Here is a 13,061-nt window from a genome sequence, read left to right as displayed (position 1 = left end):
AGTGTCTCAGTGGGGCCTAGAGCCCACCCATTAGGCTAGCCAGAGTGTCTCAGTGGGGCCTAGAGCCCGCCCATTAGGCTAGCCAGTGAGCCTCAAGAGTCTGCCTTTCCCTCCCTACCCAAAACTGGGATTAGAAGCCCACATCTCCATGCCTGATCTTTGATGCTGATTTTCGGGGATCAAACTTGGGTACTTACGCTTCCCTTGTGGACATTTTACTGATGCAGCTCTCTCCCCAGATCCTCTCAGGCAATGATTCTCAACCTTCCTGATGCTGCCGTGACCCTGTAATATGGTTCCTCATGTTGTGGTGACCCCGCCCCCAACCATAACATTTGTTTCTACTTCATAACTGTTACTTTGCTACTTTTATCATTTACAATTCAAGTATCTGCTATGCAACCCGGGTGAAAGGGTCATGGTGGTCCCCAAAGGGTCACAACCCATGGGTTGAGCACTGCTGTAAGGTTAGAGTCCGCATTCATTTCCTGTGTCACCCGTTAACAGAGGACCTGGTGTGCAGCGGGTAGAGAGCCCAGTGAGGGGCTGGGAGCTGTTTCTTTCAATCTTCTGTAGAATGGATGCCATGTGCAGTGGAAGTACATGCAGCTATTCCTGGTCACCCTTTCTCTTTAAGATGGAGATTTTGTTCTGCCATTCCAAGTTTCTTTCTGTGTTTGCACTGCCCTTGCTTCGATAAAGAGAAGGCTTGATGGCACCCATCATGCCAGAATGTTGGCCATGGCCCTTAGAGAGCTCTTCATAAACCCACTTCTATTTCCAGAGGCGAAATTGTTCCTAATGGAGCACCACACAGAGATGAGGAGGCTCATTTCTCATGCTGGCTGGCTAGGTGCTCATCTGGTTGTGATTATTCTGTGCTGGTACCTCTGACATCAGGGGAGAGTCACTAGCAATAGGAAGTGTGGGACCTTGAGACGGGATATTTTGAGAGCATGGATCATATCATGAGCTCTGCTGGACTGTAAGAATGACAGCAGGGAAATGAAGAATTTACTCTAAGGGAACATAAAAAAGAACCTGGATATTCTGTTTCCTGAGCTTCCTTTTAACATGTGTGTGTTTGCCTGTGTCAGTAAGAACAAGCTTATGTGTGTGTGTTTCTGTGTGTGTATGTGGTGTGTGTATGTTTGTGTGTGTGTATGTGTTTTGTATGCATGTGTGTGTGTGCAGAGGCCTGAAGAGGATTCTGGGTATCTTGATATATGATGTTCTACCCCGTCATCTTGAGATTGGGCTTCTCAGTAAAGCTAGAGCTAGGCTGGGGCCCGTGCTCCTTAAGCCTCTTTTCCATAGCATTGTATGTAGTCACACACATAGACACCACACGTGTGGCTGTGCCTGGCTGTTTACATAGGTGCTGGGGTCTGAACTTAGGCAAAGATCAAAGGATGCATAGCAAGCATCCTTTCCCTACCATCTCCCTAGTCCCAACTATCTATCTATCTATCTATCTATCTATCTATCTATCTATCTATCTATTTCTATTTCTATATCTTCTCCCTCAAAACATATTTATATTTGTCTCCTTCGCTTGAGTAAAGTGTCTGACAATTCAATTTTGACGCTCACTCCAGTGCCCAGCCAGCTGTCCCAAAAGTATTTAATGAATAATTACCTCCTTTAAATGTTTAGAAATGTTGTGGCTGGACTTTGGCTACTTTGTGCATTCTTTTTTCTTCCACTCATCTCCACCCCTTTCCCACCCTTTCAACCCCACTAGATAGGAGAGAAAGGGACAGAGGGGGAAGGTGGAGACCTTGTCAGCAGACTCCTTCCTAGACTCCACCCTAATGGGGTGTTGAGTTCCTTGGGCCAAGTTTGATCTTTGTCATCAGGATACCTACTATCTAATTTCTTCTTGTTGTTTCTTCTTTGAGCATGACTACTTAACAAACCACAACCAACAACCCACCAACAGCTAACCTCTTGGGGTCCTAGAGTTTATATATCCTCTGAAGGGTTCCCAGAATTCCAAATGTCACATAATCGCCGCTGACAAAATCACCCCCCTGCTAGAGCATGAGGCAAATCATGGTCAGCTGCTGCTGACAGTCTGAAGTGGCCCATATCCCTCACCTGGGATTTTAAAAAAAAATTTTTTTTTTGTTTTTTTTTGTTTTTTTGTTTTTTCTCGAGACAGGGTTTCTCTGTGTAGCCCTGGCTGTCCTGGAATCAGGCTGGCCTCGAACTCAGAAATCCACCTGCCTCTGCCTCCCAAGTGCTGGGATTAAAGGCGTGCGCCACCACCGCCTGGCCCCAAAAAAATATTCTTATTCTGTCTTTTGTTTTTAAGAAACCAAAATTCTCATGACAAAATGTCACAGTTGCTATTAATAAAAACCCATTTATCTGATGAAACAGGTAGTAACAATAACAAAAAGCTAGAGGAATGTCCAACAGGCAAGAGGTGGTCTGTGTAGCTTCTGGGTGGGGTCTATAGGTTTGAGGCCAGGCCCCGGTTTCAAATCTTGGTGTGGTCATTTTCAGCAGAGCATCCTTAGGTGAGTAATGGAATTACTTAGGGCTTTAAACAAGAGGCCGTGGGATCCAAGGAGGTGGAGTCTGGTGTCTCTCTGGCTCCCACATACTGAAGGCCCAGGCCTGTGCTCACAGAATAAAGGCTGGGTGCTCCTGTCTTCAGGTGTTTGCCTGCTTTCTGCACCTTGTTGGCATGGCCTCCTTCAGTTCCCTCCCTCCGCTTGAAGCTTACTCAATTTCTACTAAACTGGTCACTGTGGAGGTATTTTAGATTTCCAGGGAAGTTTCTAAAATAATGCAGAGTTTCTAGTCTCTAGTTGAGTTTCTCCTAACGTGAATGTCGCCCTAGAGTCAAGTGTGTAGAAGCCTTGAGACATCAACACTGTGTTCTGGTTACTTTGTTTCCCTGTGACAGAATTCTGGACAAAGCAAAACTTAGAAGAGGCTTATTTTGGTCTGTAGCTCATCCTGGTGGGGAAAGCCGGCAGTGAGCACACAGTGATTACATTTCATCTGCATAGGGGAGGCAGGGAAGGAGGGAGGGAGGGAGGAAGGAAGGGAAGAGTGTAGAGAAGGGAGAGAAAGAGAGGGAGAGAGAGAGAGAAAAGGAGAGAAGAGAAGAGGAAAGAGAGAGAGAGAGAGAGAGAGAGAGAGAGAGAGAGAGAGAGAGAGAGAGAGAGAGAGAAAAGGAGAGAAGAGAAGAGGAGAGAGAGAGGGAGAGGGAGAGAGAGAGAGAGCAACCAAATATGAAAACAGGGAGTGGCACCAGCTCTAAAGCCCCAAGCGACCCACTCTGCAGTGTACTTCCTCCAGCAATGTTCCATCTTTAAATCTTTCCCCTTTATCCTTTTTCCTGTGTTTGGGTGCTTTGCCTGTATGCGTATCTATGCACCATGATTAAGTGTAGCCTGGGGAGGCTGGAAGAGGGTGTTAGATATTCTCGGACCATGTGAGCCATCATGTTAGGGCTGGGACTTGAACCTATGTTCTTTGGAAGAAGAGCCACTTGTCTTAGGGATAGAGCCATCCAGTTCCAAGCCTCCATGTTTTAAAGGTCCCACAACCTTTCTACACAGCACCACCAACTGTGGACCAAGTGTCCAGAGGAACATTTCTCATTAAAACTGTGACACATGGGAACATAATAGTAACCAAAACTCAGGCTGTGGGCATTCCCCCATTTCCTCATTCTTGTGCTTCTTGCATTGTAGGATCCTGCTGAGAGTAGATGTGACATGGAGCCTCCTGTGGTGCAGATCACCTTGGAGGAAGGTGGGGAGTTCATTGTATACACGCTTGGTTTTGCTATATCCAGGTTTAACTGTGCTTCTGGGTGGGGATCACACTGTGATCCTTAACTGCCTGTTTGCCTCTCTCCATCTCAGGCCCTTGGGGACTATTAGAGAGGTAAACTTATGAGGCCTCTTTTCCTCTTCCAGATGCAGGCTCTCAATAGGCTCGGTTGTTTACTGTTCTGGCGTAAGCAGAAGTGTGTCTTGCTCATTGACACCCTCACTTTAGTTCCTCCAGGTATCTCCCCAGCCTCATCACTGATGGTTCTATTTTTAACTTTTCAAGGAACCTCCTCATTCTCCAAGACAGCTGTGTTAGTGTACACCCCCAACAACAGTGCGTATGTGTTTGCTACATCCCTGCCAACATCTCATAGCTCCCATTTTACTGATGCTGATTTCACGCCCCCACCCCCGTTATCCCAGGATCCTTTGCCTGATGAGGGAAGGTTGGTAGCTCACACCTGGTCTTTACTCAGAGGTTTCCAGATTTTCACAACTGATGTCATCTTCACAGGGTTGGAGGGTGGTGCTAACTGGCTGGGGGTTGGGGCAGCCAGTCATGTGTGACATCATTTAGCTGTGGGCTTCTTTGGGAAAGCCACTTTATGTAGCCGAGTCTTGCCTACCCTACCTGTTAAGTGAAGTGTTTGGACTAAGTAATCGGCTAAGGTTGCTCTCAACAGCAAGGGAATCTGCGATTCTTTCAGTGGATTGTTCAGTACGTTATCCACAGAGCCTTGCAAAGTCTGTGCTGGCTTCCCACCCCTGAAACACTCCCTGACTTTAAACAATTACTCAGCCAGCATTTGTCAGAGTGAAGGCATCTGAGTGTGAGCCTATGTGCTACTTAATTCGAAAGGTTAAAAAAAATCACTTTAAAAATGCAGGCAACAGACTCAAAAATGAGGGTTTAAACACTTCCTGTCATACATTCTTGCCTCCCCGCCCCCACTGCTCCCCTTCATTAGCAGGGATGACAGAGAATTCATCTAGGCAACAGATAGGAAACAAGTCTCTGTCCAAGGCTGCTCTGTTGGGTGGTGCAGCACACAGGGATGCTCTGAGCACGAGCCAGGGTCTATTGTCTGCAGTCCTGGGGGTTTGCAGAGAACCAATGCAGTGAGATGGTAAGGGCCCCAGGCAGAGGGGAGCTGTGCGGGATCAGGGAGGAGGACCAGACTTAGTGAGCAGAGCTTTGGGAAGTGAGACTATCTGAAAGAACACCTGCTTCCTGCCAGCTCCCGGGTTGGCACGCTGGCCCCGTTGCTACATTCTTCCAGTAGCCCTGGTTGGTGGCATCCCTGCCAGTTGGCCAAACTGAGCAAGAGAGGCCTCATTTTGTTTGCTGGGGCCACCTCACTGGTAGGTGCCAGAGCCAAGCTTCTGAGTCCAAGTTCTGCATTTTGTTGTCATGGACATGAGCTGTCAGCCAAGGGTCAGAGATGCTTGGAGAAAGGCCAGCAGAAAGAGGTCTTGACATTGCCACAGGTGGAGACATGGGGAGTTCAGCACACCTCTGAGGGCAGTTCTCACAGTTGAATAGGTGAACCCTGACTTTTAAAATAAGTTGTGGTAAGATTTACATCACACAACAGTGACCATTCAGTGGTCACTGTGACCACCAGTAAGCACCACAGCAGTGGTCAATGAATTGAGGACATGAACATTCACATGGGCAACTGTCCCATCTCCTACTCCCAGAGAGCAACCGCCGGCATGCTCTGTCTCTGGCTTTCTACATTTGGACATTTCAGGTCTCCAGTTTGGAGTTGTTTCTTCTCTCCAGCCCTCGTAAGGCTCCTTGGTACAACGTTGGCCCCACTCTGACGTCCACAGCTATCTCTTCCATCTCAGTGTCGTCAGTGTGGTCACACCTGCAGAATTCCTTCTGCCACAGGAAATGAGAAAGACACAGGTCTGACCATTAGCACCTGGGCATCTTGCCTACCACAGGTGTCCTTGTAATAGCTTTTCTTTAGACCCCACCCACTTTAGGCCAATTGCCATGTACAAATTGTTCTGTTGGCACTCCTCAGTTTATGGGTAAATCAGGAATCTGGCAAGGGAATTCAAAAATGAAGGCAATCCAACAGGGCTGTAGATTTGGCTAGAAGTGTGAAGAACAGTGGTTTCCATGGAGTGGTCCACCTGTGTTGTCTGGAATGCTCTTCCACTCCAAGCATCCCAGAGTCCAGCATGGCCTTTGTAAGAGCTTGGCTGTCTGCTCCATAATAAATATTGTATCTGTGAGAACTTGGCATGTTTCTCATGCATAGGGACATAAGTTAGTTGTGGTGGCCCTCTTGAGGATCTAGAGGACAGGACTGATAGAGTAAATCATGTTAAAATGATTTTTTAAAGATTGTCTTATATGATATATCCAGAAATGGCTTGAGAAGCTGAGAATCTCATGGTCGTTAGATGGCAAGATTTCCCAGCAGTCCTGATCTGGTGCTGAAGGCCTAGGAGGGTTTCTGGAGAGCTTCTGGTATTCGGCCTGCATTGGAAGCCTGGGGATGTTGGTTCTGTTATTGATGAAGAAATGCTTCAGCAACAGAGCAGATGAACTTGCCAGCAAAGTTAAGGCAAGCAGGCAAAAACTGAAGTCCCTCACCCCCCATCTCTTTTTATCTGGGTTGTTCTTAGAGGTGTCACCCACATTTAGGGGAGGTCTTCCTTCTTCAGAGAATGTGATCAGGGAACTCTCTTACAGCGGTCAGTGCCAAGGGGCTTGTCTTTTAATTGATTCCAGACCCAGGCAAGTTGACAACCAAGATTAGCTGTCACAGGCAGAAACCAGTCTTGGTCCCAGAGATGCCTAAGGAAGATGTTGGAATAGGTGTTGGAATAGGAATGAGCCAGAGGCTGGTAAGTAGTTGAGGTGATGCTAGCCAGAGTCGCTTCATTGCCTTGCATATGTAGGGAGATTTTGGAGGGTCTGATGTGTGGCTTTCCCTGGTTCTTACGGTTTTGAAACCGTTGAAGTGGGCATTGAGTGGGGTACGGATTCCTGGTTGGGTCAAGTTCACAGAGGAGAATGAGGAAGTAGTCTACATGCATCCCAGAAGGGATGGTGAGCTTACAAGGGCTGTGGAAGTCTAAAGCTAATGAGTAGAATTCTGAATGGGGAGTCCCCAGATCCTTTTTCGGTCTTTTGTGACAGAGCAGACTCATGGTAGGAACTGGTCAATCTCTGTGCCCATCTGGTTGAGATGACATCTGGTTGAGATGACATCTGGTTGAGGTGACATACTTTCATGTTTTCTGGAGCCGCAGAGGCAGAGGCAGAGGCAGAGGCAGAGGCAGAGGCAGAGTTCCATGGGTGACATTAAGACCTTTGCTGGGACAATCAGTTCCAGGGTGAGCGGCTTTGTGTGAGCAATGGCTGGCAGAAGGCAGTCCATGGCTTCCTGCATGGATTGTTCTTCGTCTCACCACCCTAATGCCTGGTTGTCACTCCATGTGTTATTTTGGAAACGGGTGATGCGGCATAATTAAGTAAAATTTAGAAACCCATTCAACATTGTATATGTCGTCTGTGACTGTTACGACAGGTGGTGGGTGGACTCTAGCCATGACGATGTCACAGCGTGCGTTAAGATTAAAAAGCCACAGGCGAATGATTAATTCGGTCAGCCCCAGAGAACAGTTTGTCAAATTGAGCTTGCTGACCTGTGAGAGCAGCTGCATGCTTCTCTTCTGGTCCCTGGGTTGATAGCGGCGCTGCTTGGTCTGCATCTGCCGCTTACTGCCTGGGTGGAAGGAACAACTTGCCTTAAGTATTTAAGATTCAATCTCTTTCCCCCTTTAAATGTGTATGTGTGCACACGTGGGAGTGTCCTTGTTTGTTTTTCTGTCGGTGTGATAAAACGCTGACCAAAAGCAACTTGGGGGAGGAAAAGGGTTTATTTCATCTTACAGCTAAGTCTGAGGTCATAGCCCTTCACTGAGGGACATCAGGGCTTAAGTCAAAGCATGATCCTGGGTAGGAAATCACACAGAGACAACGGAACACAGCTTGTTCCGAGCCTTGCAGGAGTGTCACTGCCCACAGTGGGCTGGACCCTTTCACATCTGGTAAGGATGCCACACAGACAAATGCCTCCAGCCCACTCTGGTGGAGGTGGTTCCTCAGTTGAGACCAGAGATGAACTCTGGTAGTGTTATACGCCTTGTTTTATTGAGCTAGGGTCTCTCATGGAACCGGAGCAGCCTAGGCTGCTTGGCTAGCATCCCCCAGGGATCTGCTTGTCTCCACCTCCCAGAGCTGGGATTACAAGCATGGACTCCCACACTCAGCTTTGTTTGTTTGTTTGTTTGTTTGTTTGTTTTTCAAGACAGGGTTTCTCTGTGTATCCCCTGGCTGTCCTGGAACTCACTCTGTAGCCCAGGCTGTACTCGAACTCAGAGATCCACCTGCCTCTGCCTCCCAAGTGCTGGGATTAAAGGCATGCGCCACCACCGCCCAGCCCCACACTCAGCCTTTAAAACGTGGATTTGGGAGGATTTGACTTAGGTCCTCCTGGCTACATAGGAAATGTTTCATTCCACGAGCCCACATCCCCAGCCTGCGATTCACTTTCTTTTCCCACAAGTTAACAACAGAAAATACCTGCCACCCAGGGTGGGGAGGACAAGACATCAAATACAAGCCTTGGTGCCTAGAAGTGGCTGTAGATCAATAGCTATTAGCTCCCCTAGTCAGCTTTAGGGATTTAGAGGACCCTGCAGAGACCAATCTGACATTGATGGACTGACACCTTCAGATGCTTCAAACGCCATCACACGACACAAGGGGGGAGGCCCACCAGTGCTGATGTGCCAGGGAGTGGGGAAAGAGCAAGGTGGCCCGGATGGAGGGAGACACATGCCATCCAACACGAGGAAGACCTCTATAATAATCAGCTGTGTTCTAAAGCAGTGAAGCCCATGGAATTAGGAGCAATTTGTCCTGGGAGCTTGAAATTGGAACAGCATCTCTCAGCAGCCTTAGGACTCTCATCTGGAGCCACACGGCTCTTGGTTGTCAGGGGCTGTGATGTGCATGGGAGGGCGTTTATCAGTAGATGTAACCTCCCGCCCCACCCTCAGTGTGATAAGGTGACTTTTGGCAATGTCACCTGTCCGTGGAGTGCAGAAATCACGTTTGGATAAGAACTCTAGTGTCAGAGCCTACATAGAAGCAAACGAGACTCCATCCTCACAGATCAACTCTGTCCTGCCGCAACCTGGGTTTCTTTAATGGACGCGTTTTTATTAGCATGTATGATTTTATTAGTCATAGTAATGGATCTCATGATGACATTCTCATGCATATATGTAATGTATATTGGTCATATTTACCCACCCCACCCTCTCATCACCCTTCGCTTTCCTGCTGAAGCCGTTCCTCTTTTCAGCTAGCCCCCTCTGCTCCCATGCCTTTGCTGTTGTTGACCCAATGTGTTTCCCACTTACAGGGGCTTCAGTGTAGGGTTATTTACAAAAGCATGGGCTATTTGCCAGTGGCTTCACCTTTGTCAAGTGAGGTTCATAAAGAGGAATTCTGGGAGGAAGTTTTGCTAGTCTCCAGGGGTAGTCTTTTGGTTAAGATAGTGCCTACCCCCTGAGGTTAAAGGCCTAACAAGTGTGAAATCGTGTGGCTTAGTTTAGGATGTAGAGTACCGTGAGGCTCCCCCTTGGAAGGACTTTTGTTGTGACTCTTGCCATCCCCAAAGCCTTATGGGTTGGTTTCCACCTCCTGGAAGGTGGAGGACTCCGAGCTCAGAAGGCCTTAGGAGTTAGCTTTCCTCCTTGGTGTGTGTGTGGGTTTAGGGGGTTGTTCCCCTCCCCCCAAAAACCTTATGGATGGTTAATAACTAGCTTCTCCATGTGCTTTCTCCAGGTCATGTTGGCGGCTTCCTACTGGTCGCTGCTCGCACCAGCAGTTGAGATGGCCACCTCGTCAGGGGGCTTTGGCGCCTTTGCCTTCTTCCCAGTGGCTGTTGGCTTCACCCTGGGGGCTGCCTTCGTCTACCTGGCTGACCTCTTGATGCCTCACCTGGTGAGTATTGTCCTCCCTGCTCCCAGTAGCAGATTTCTTTCTGTTTGCCTTGGTGGATCCATTCATACCTGAGATAGTTGGCGGATTCTAAACAGACAGGCCGTCAGAGGGAGTGAGTGGTGATTCCTCCCATCAAGAAAGCGCTCGCCTGTTAGCTTGACTAATGCCTCGCTGTTCACATCTTGCTAACTTCAGATTTTGAACGTCAGATATGCCAGTGGTAGCCAGTGTGGAGCGCTCTTGTACACGTACGTGAGCCACTGGAACTGGAGGGAGGGAGGGGCTGAGCAGCGTGGTTCAGGGAGGGCTTGAGAGCTGATGGAGTCATCAGGGAGATGACAACACAGCCAAGGATAGAAAGACTGTTACTAGTTCGTCACATGTTAACAGGAAGTGGCAGGTAGAGGGGGAGTCTGGGAGGTCAGAGTTCACCTCTGACGTTTATGACCACGTGTCTCTCAGCTTCAGGTTTCCTCCCTACCACCTGGATGCAAACAGCAACAAAAAATGTTAGTGTTGGGAAGAAGCAGAGCTGTGGAGCTTCTAGGTGGGAACCAGGCAGGTGTTTTGGGCTGGGACTGAGCATCACTTTCTGGTGTGAGCTGCTTGGCCAAGCAGAGAGCCAGGCTGTGTTACGGCAGCCAGAGGAGGAAGCCTTTGGCTAAACTTGTTACCACAGTGCATGCTATTGGCAGCGGAGCGAAGGGTTGATGTCAGTCACAGAGTGGGGTGTGTGTCATGTCCCTGTACCACATACATGCCCAGTAGGTCTTAGAGGTGGACGGAAGTACCTCCAGGTTGGCGCCTGGATCACTGATCACTCAGAAAGGGGAGAAGTATATGAAGAAAATGAGATTGTTTTTCTGTTAGATTGTACAGAGTCCAGGGATATGTGCTCCAGGACACAGCGAAACCACGCTTGTGTGTGTACTCCCCTCCTCTGCTTTTCTTGTATTTCCACTCCCTTATATATTCTCCCTTCCTTCCTTCTTCTCTCCCTGTCTCCTTCCCTTCCTCCTTTCCTGTCTTCCACTTTCTCCTTACCTCCCACCTTCCTTTTCTCTCTTTCTTCCTCTCTCCTTCCTTCTTCCTTTCTTTCCTCTCTCTCTCCCTCCCTCCCCCCTCCTTCCCTTCCTTGCCTCTTTCTTTCTTTCTTTCTTTCTTTCTTTCTTTCTTTCTTTCTTTCTTTCTTTCTTTCTTTCTTTCTTCCTTCCTTCCTTCCTTCCTTCCTTCCTTCCTTCCTTTCTTTCTTTCTTTCTTTCTTTCTTTCTTTCTTTCTTTCTTTCTTTCTTCCTTTTTATGTAACCCAGGCTAGTCTTGAACTTACAATCTTCCTGCTTTACCTCCCAAATGCTGGGATTTCAGGCCTGTGCAGCCATGGCTGAGCCCTTCCTCCTATCTCACCTTAAATTACCAACCAGAGAGAGGAAAGGGCGGCCTCCAGGGACCTGGATTGCTGGACCCTCAGGGATGCCGGCTGCAAGACTTAGCATTTGCAGGGCACGCACACTCGAGCACATTCCCTGGGCCTAGCAGCAGATATGACGGCTGCAGGGCCGGCTGTGACAGTTTCCTAAGGATCTACCATCTGTCAGCTGTTGTCTTTCCACTGGAAGCTTGAATGACAGAGTCCGTTTCTGCCCCCTGGACGTTCGGTTTCTTTGCTGTCAGATCTAACTGTCTGTGCCCGTGGCTTTTAGAGGCTGTCACGGAGATGTTGCGGATTCTCCTCTTAAAACCATCTAGCTGGGCAGTGGTGGAGTACACCTTTAATCCTAGCAGGAGACAGAGGCAGGCAGATTTCTGAGTTTGAGGCCAGTCTGGTCTACAGAGTGAGTTCCAGGACAGCCAGGGCTTTACAGAGAAATCCTGTCTTGAAACAAACAAACAAACAAACAAACAAACAAACAAACAAATTTAGCTATGTGTAAACTTCTTATTGGAAGATTTCATTCTCATATGGGAAGGAAAGTCATGACTGCAGTGGCCTGAACTCCTAAAGCAAGGGGTTGAAGTGGCTCAGTGGTTCTGTACAGTCCTCACAAGACCCCCATTCAGCTTGCTCACTGGGGCCACCCGGGCTCCTAAGCCAGTCTCTTACTAAGGGCCCTTCCAGTCATGATTGGTCCTCCTTACTGGGACCTGGGAGAGAGGGGAATGGTGGAGGTATCAGGCTTCAGGGCAGGTATATTTGACCAGCTGGCTGAGCAGAGGGGATTTCTCTGGGCAATGTAAATAATCATTGGCTAGTTGGTACTGTGCTTCGTGCTTTCTTTGTGGTTGTTGTTAATCTTTGGTTCGTGTTTGTTTTAAAAAATGCTTTAGATACAGAGATGCTCCCAGGGGCAAGCTCTGCATAGATAATATAGAAAATCAGAAATGGTTGCGAAGTGGATGCTAAATGCTGTGGGGTGGGGTTGGGGAAGGGCAGAGAAAGAGGCGCCCTAACCATTGGGGGCCAGACCTCACTTGTTGGCAGAAGGCTCAGTAAACATCTGATCTGGGACATTGGAGAGGAGATTAATTGCCGCTGTTAATGTGAGAAGGGGAACGTGTTTCAGAAGGTCTCACAAACAGGCGGGCTTTGTTTCTGATTACTCCAGCTTCTGAATACAAATGTCTGCCGAGTCGTGTGCAGAAGTAGCCTGCAGCCCTGCCCTTCGAGGCTGGCTAAAGGCCTCCCTCCCGTGTCTCTGTTAATTTGCTTCCCAGACCTGAAAAGGGCTGCAGCTTGGCCCTTCTGCAGGTGCCCCGTGGAGTGTCAATTAATGGGTTTTGATAGCAGAATCCCCGTGGCTATCCCGTATCGACTGAGCACAAGCAGGGTATGGACCTTCCTGGGCAGTAGGACTTGATTCCCTGAAAGCTTACTGCTCCCAGAATTTGTGGGCCAACCACTTCTGAGGCTGTGGGGAGTTTGGGGGTAGCATTTAACTTGAGGCCTCTTCAGTTTTTAACCCATTGAGCCTTACTGCAGAGTCAGAGAGGGCGGTCAATGGTCTTGGAGGAGCAGAGGGAGGTAGGAGGCCGGAAAGCCGTCGCTCGCTGTTGGCTGGCTGTCCTTCCCATGTATGCCTATGTATGCCTCAGAAGGGAATCTTGTTTTCCTCTTTCTGAGAAAAAAACAAATGCTAACACTGCCTGTGTTGGTGCTGCCTGCGTTTTTCAGCTTGCCTCCGCCTTGGCACACTTACCCGGAGAAGTGTGCTTCCCCCCCCCCC

The 13,061-nt window shown here is 48.5% G+C and overlaps 1 protein-coding gene across 4 annotated transcripts in view; it reads left to right on the top strand.

Annotated features, from left to right (window-relative positions):
• The window catches only part of Slc39a11 (solute carrier family 39 member 11), a 432,379-nt gene that overhangs the window by 121,985 nt on the left and 297,333 nt on the right, over window positions 1-13,061 (top strand). For all 4 annotated transcript variants that reach the window (XM_031351836.1, XM_031351835.1, XM_031351837.1 and 1 more), the window contains exon 4: window positions 9,682-9,840. In XM_031351836.1, coding sequence (XP_031207696.1) covers window positions 9,682-9,840 — 159 coding nt within the window. The remainder of the gene's footprint in view (window positions 1-9,681; window positions 9,841-13,061) is intronic.

Source organism: Mastomys coucha, unplaced genomic scaffold, assembly GCF_008632895.1.
Source record: "Mastomys coucha isolate ucsf_1 unplaced genomic scaffold, UCSF_Mcou_1 pScaffold5, whole genome shotgun sequence".
Taxonomy (NCBI): domain Eukaryota; kingdom Metazoa; phylum Chordata; class Mammalia; order Rodentia; family Muridae; genus Mastomys; species Mastomys coucha.
This window is presented reverse-complemented; position numbering and strand designations above follow the sequence as displayed.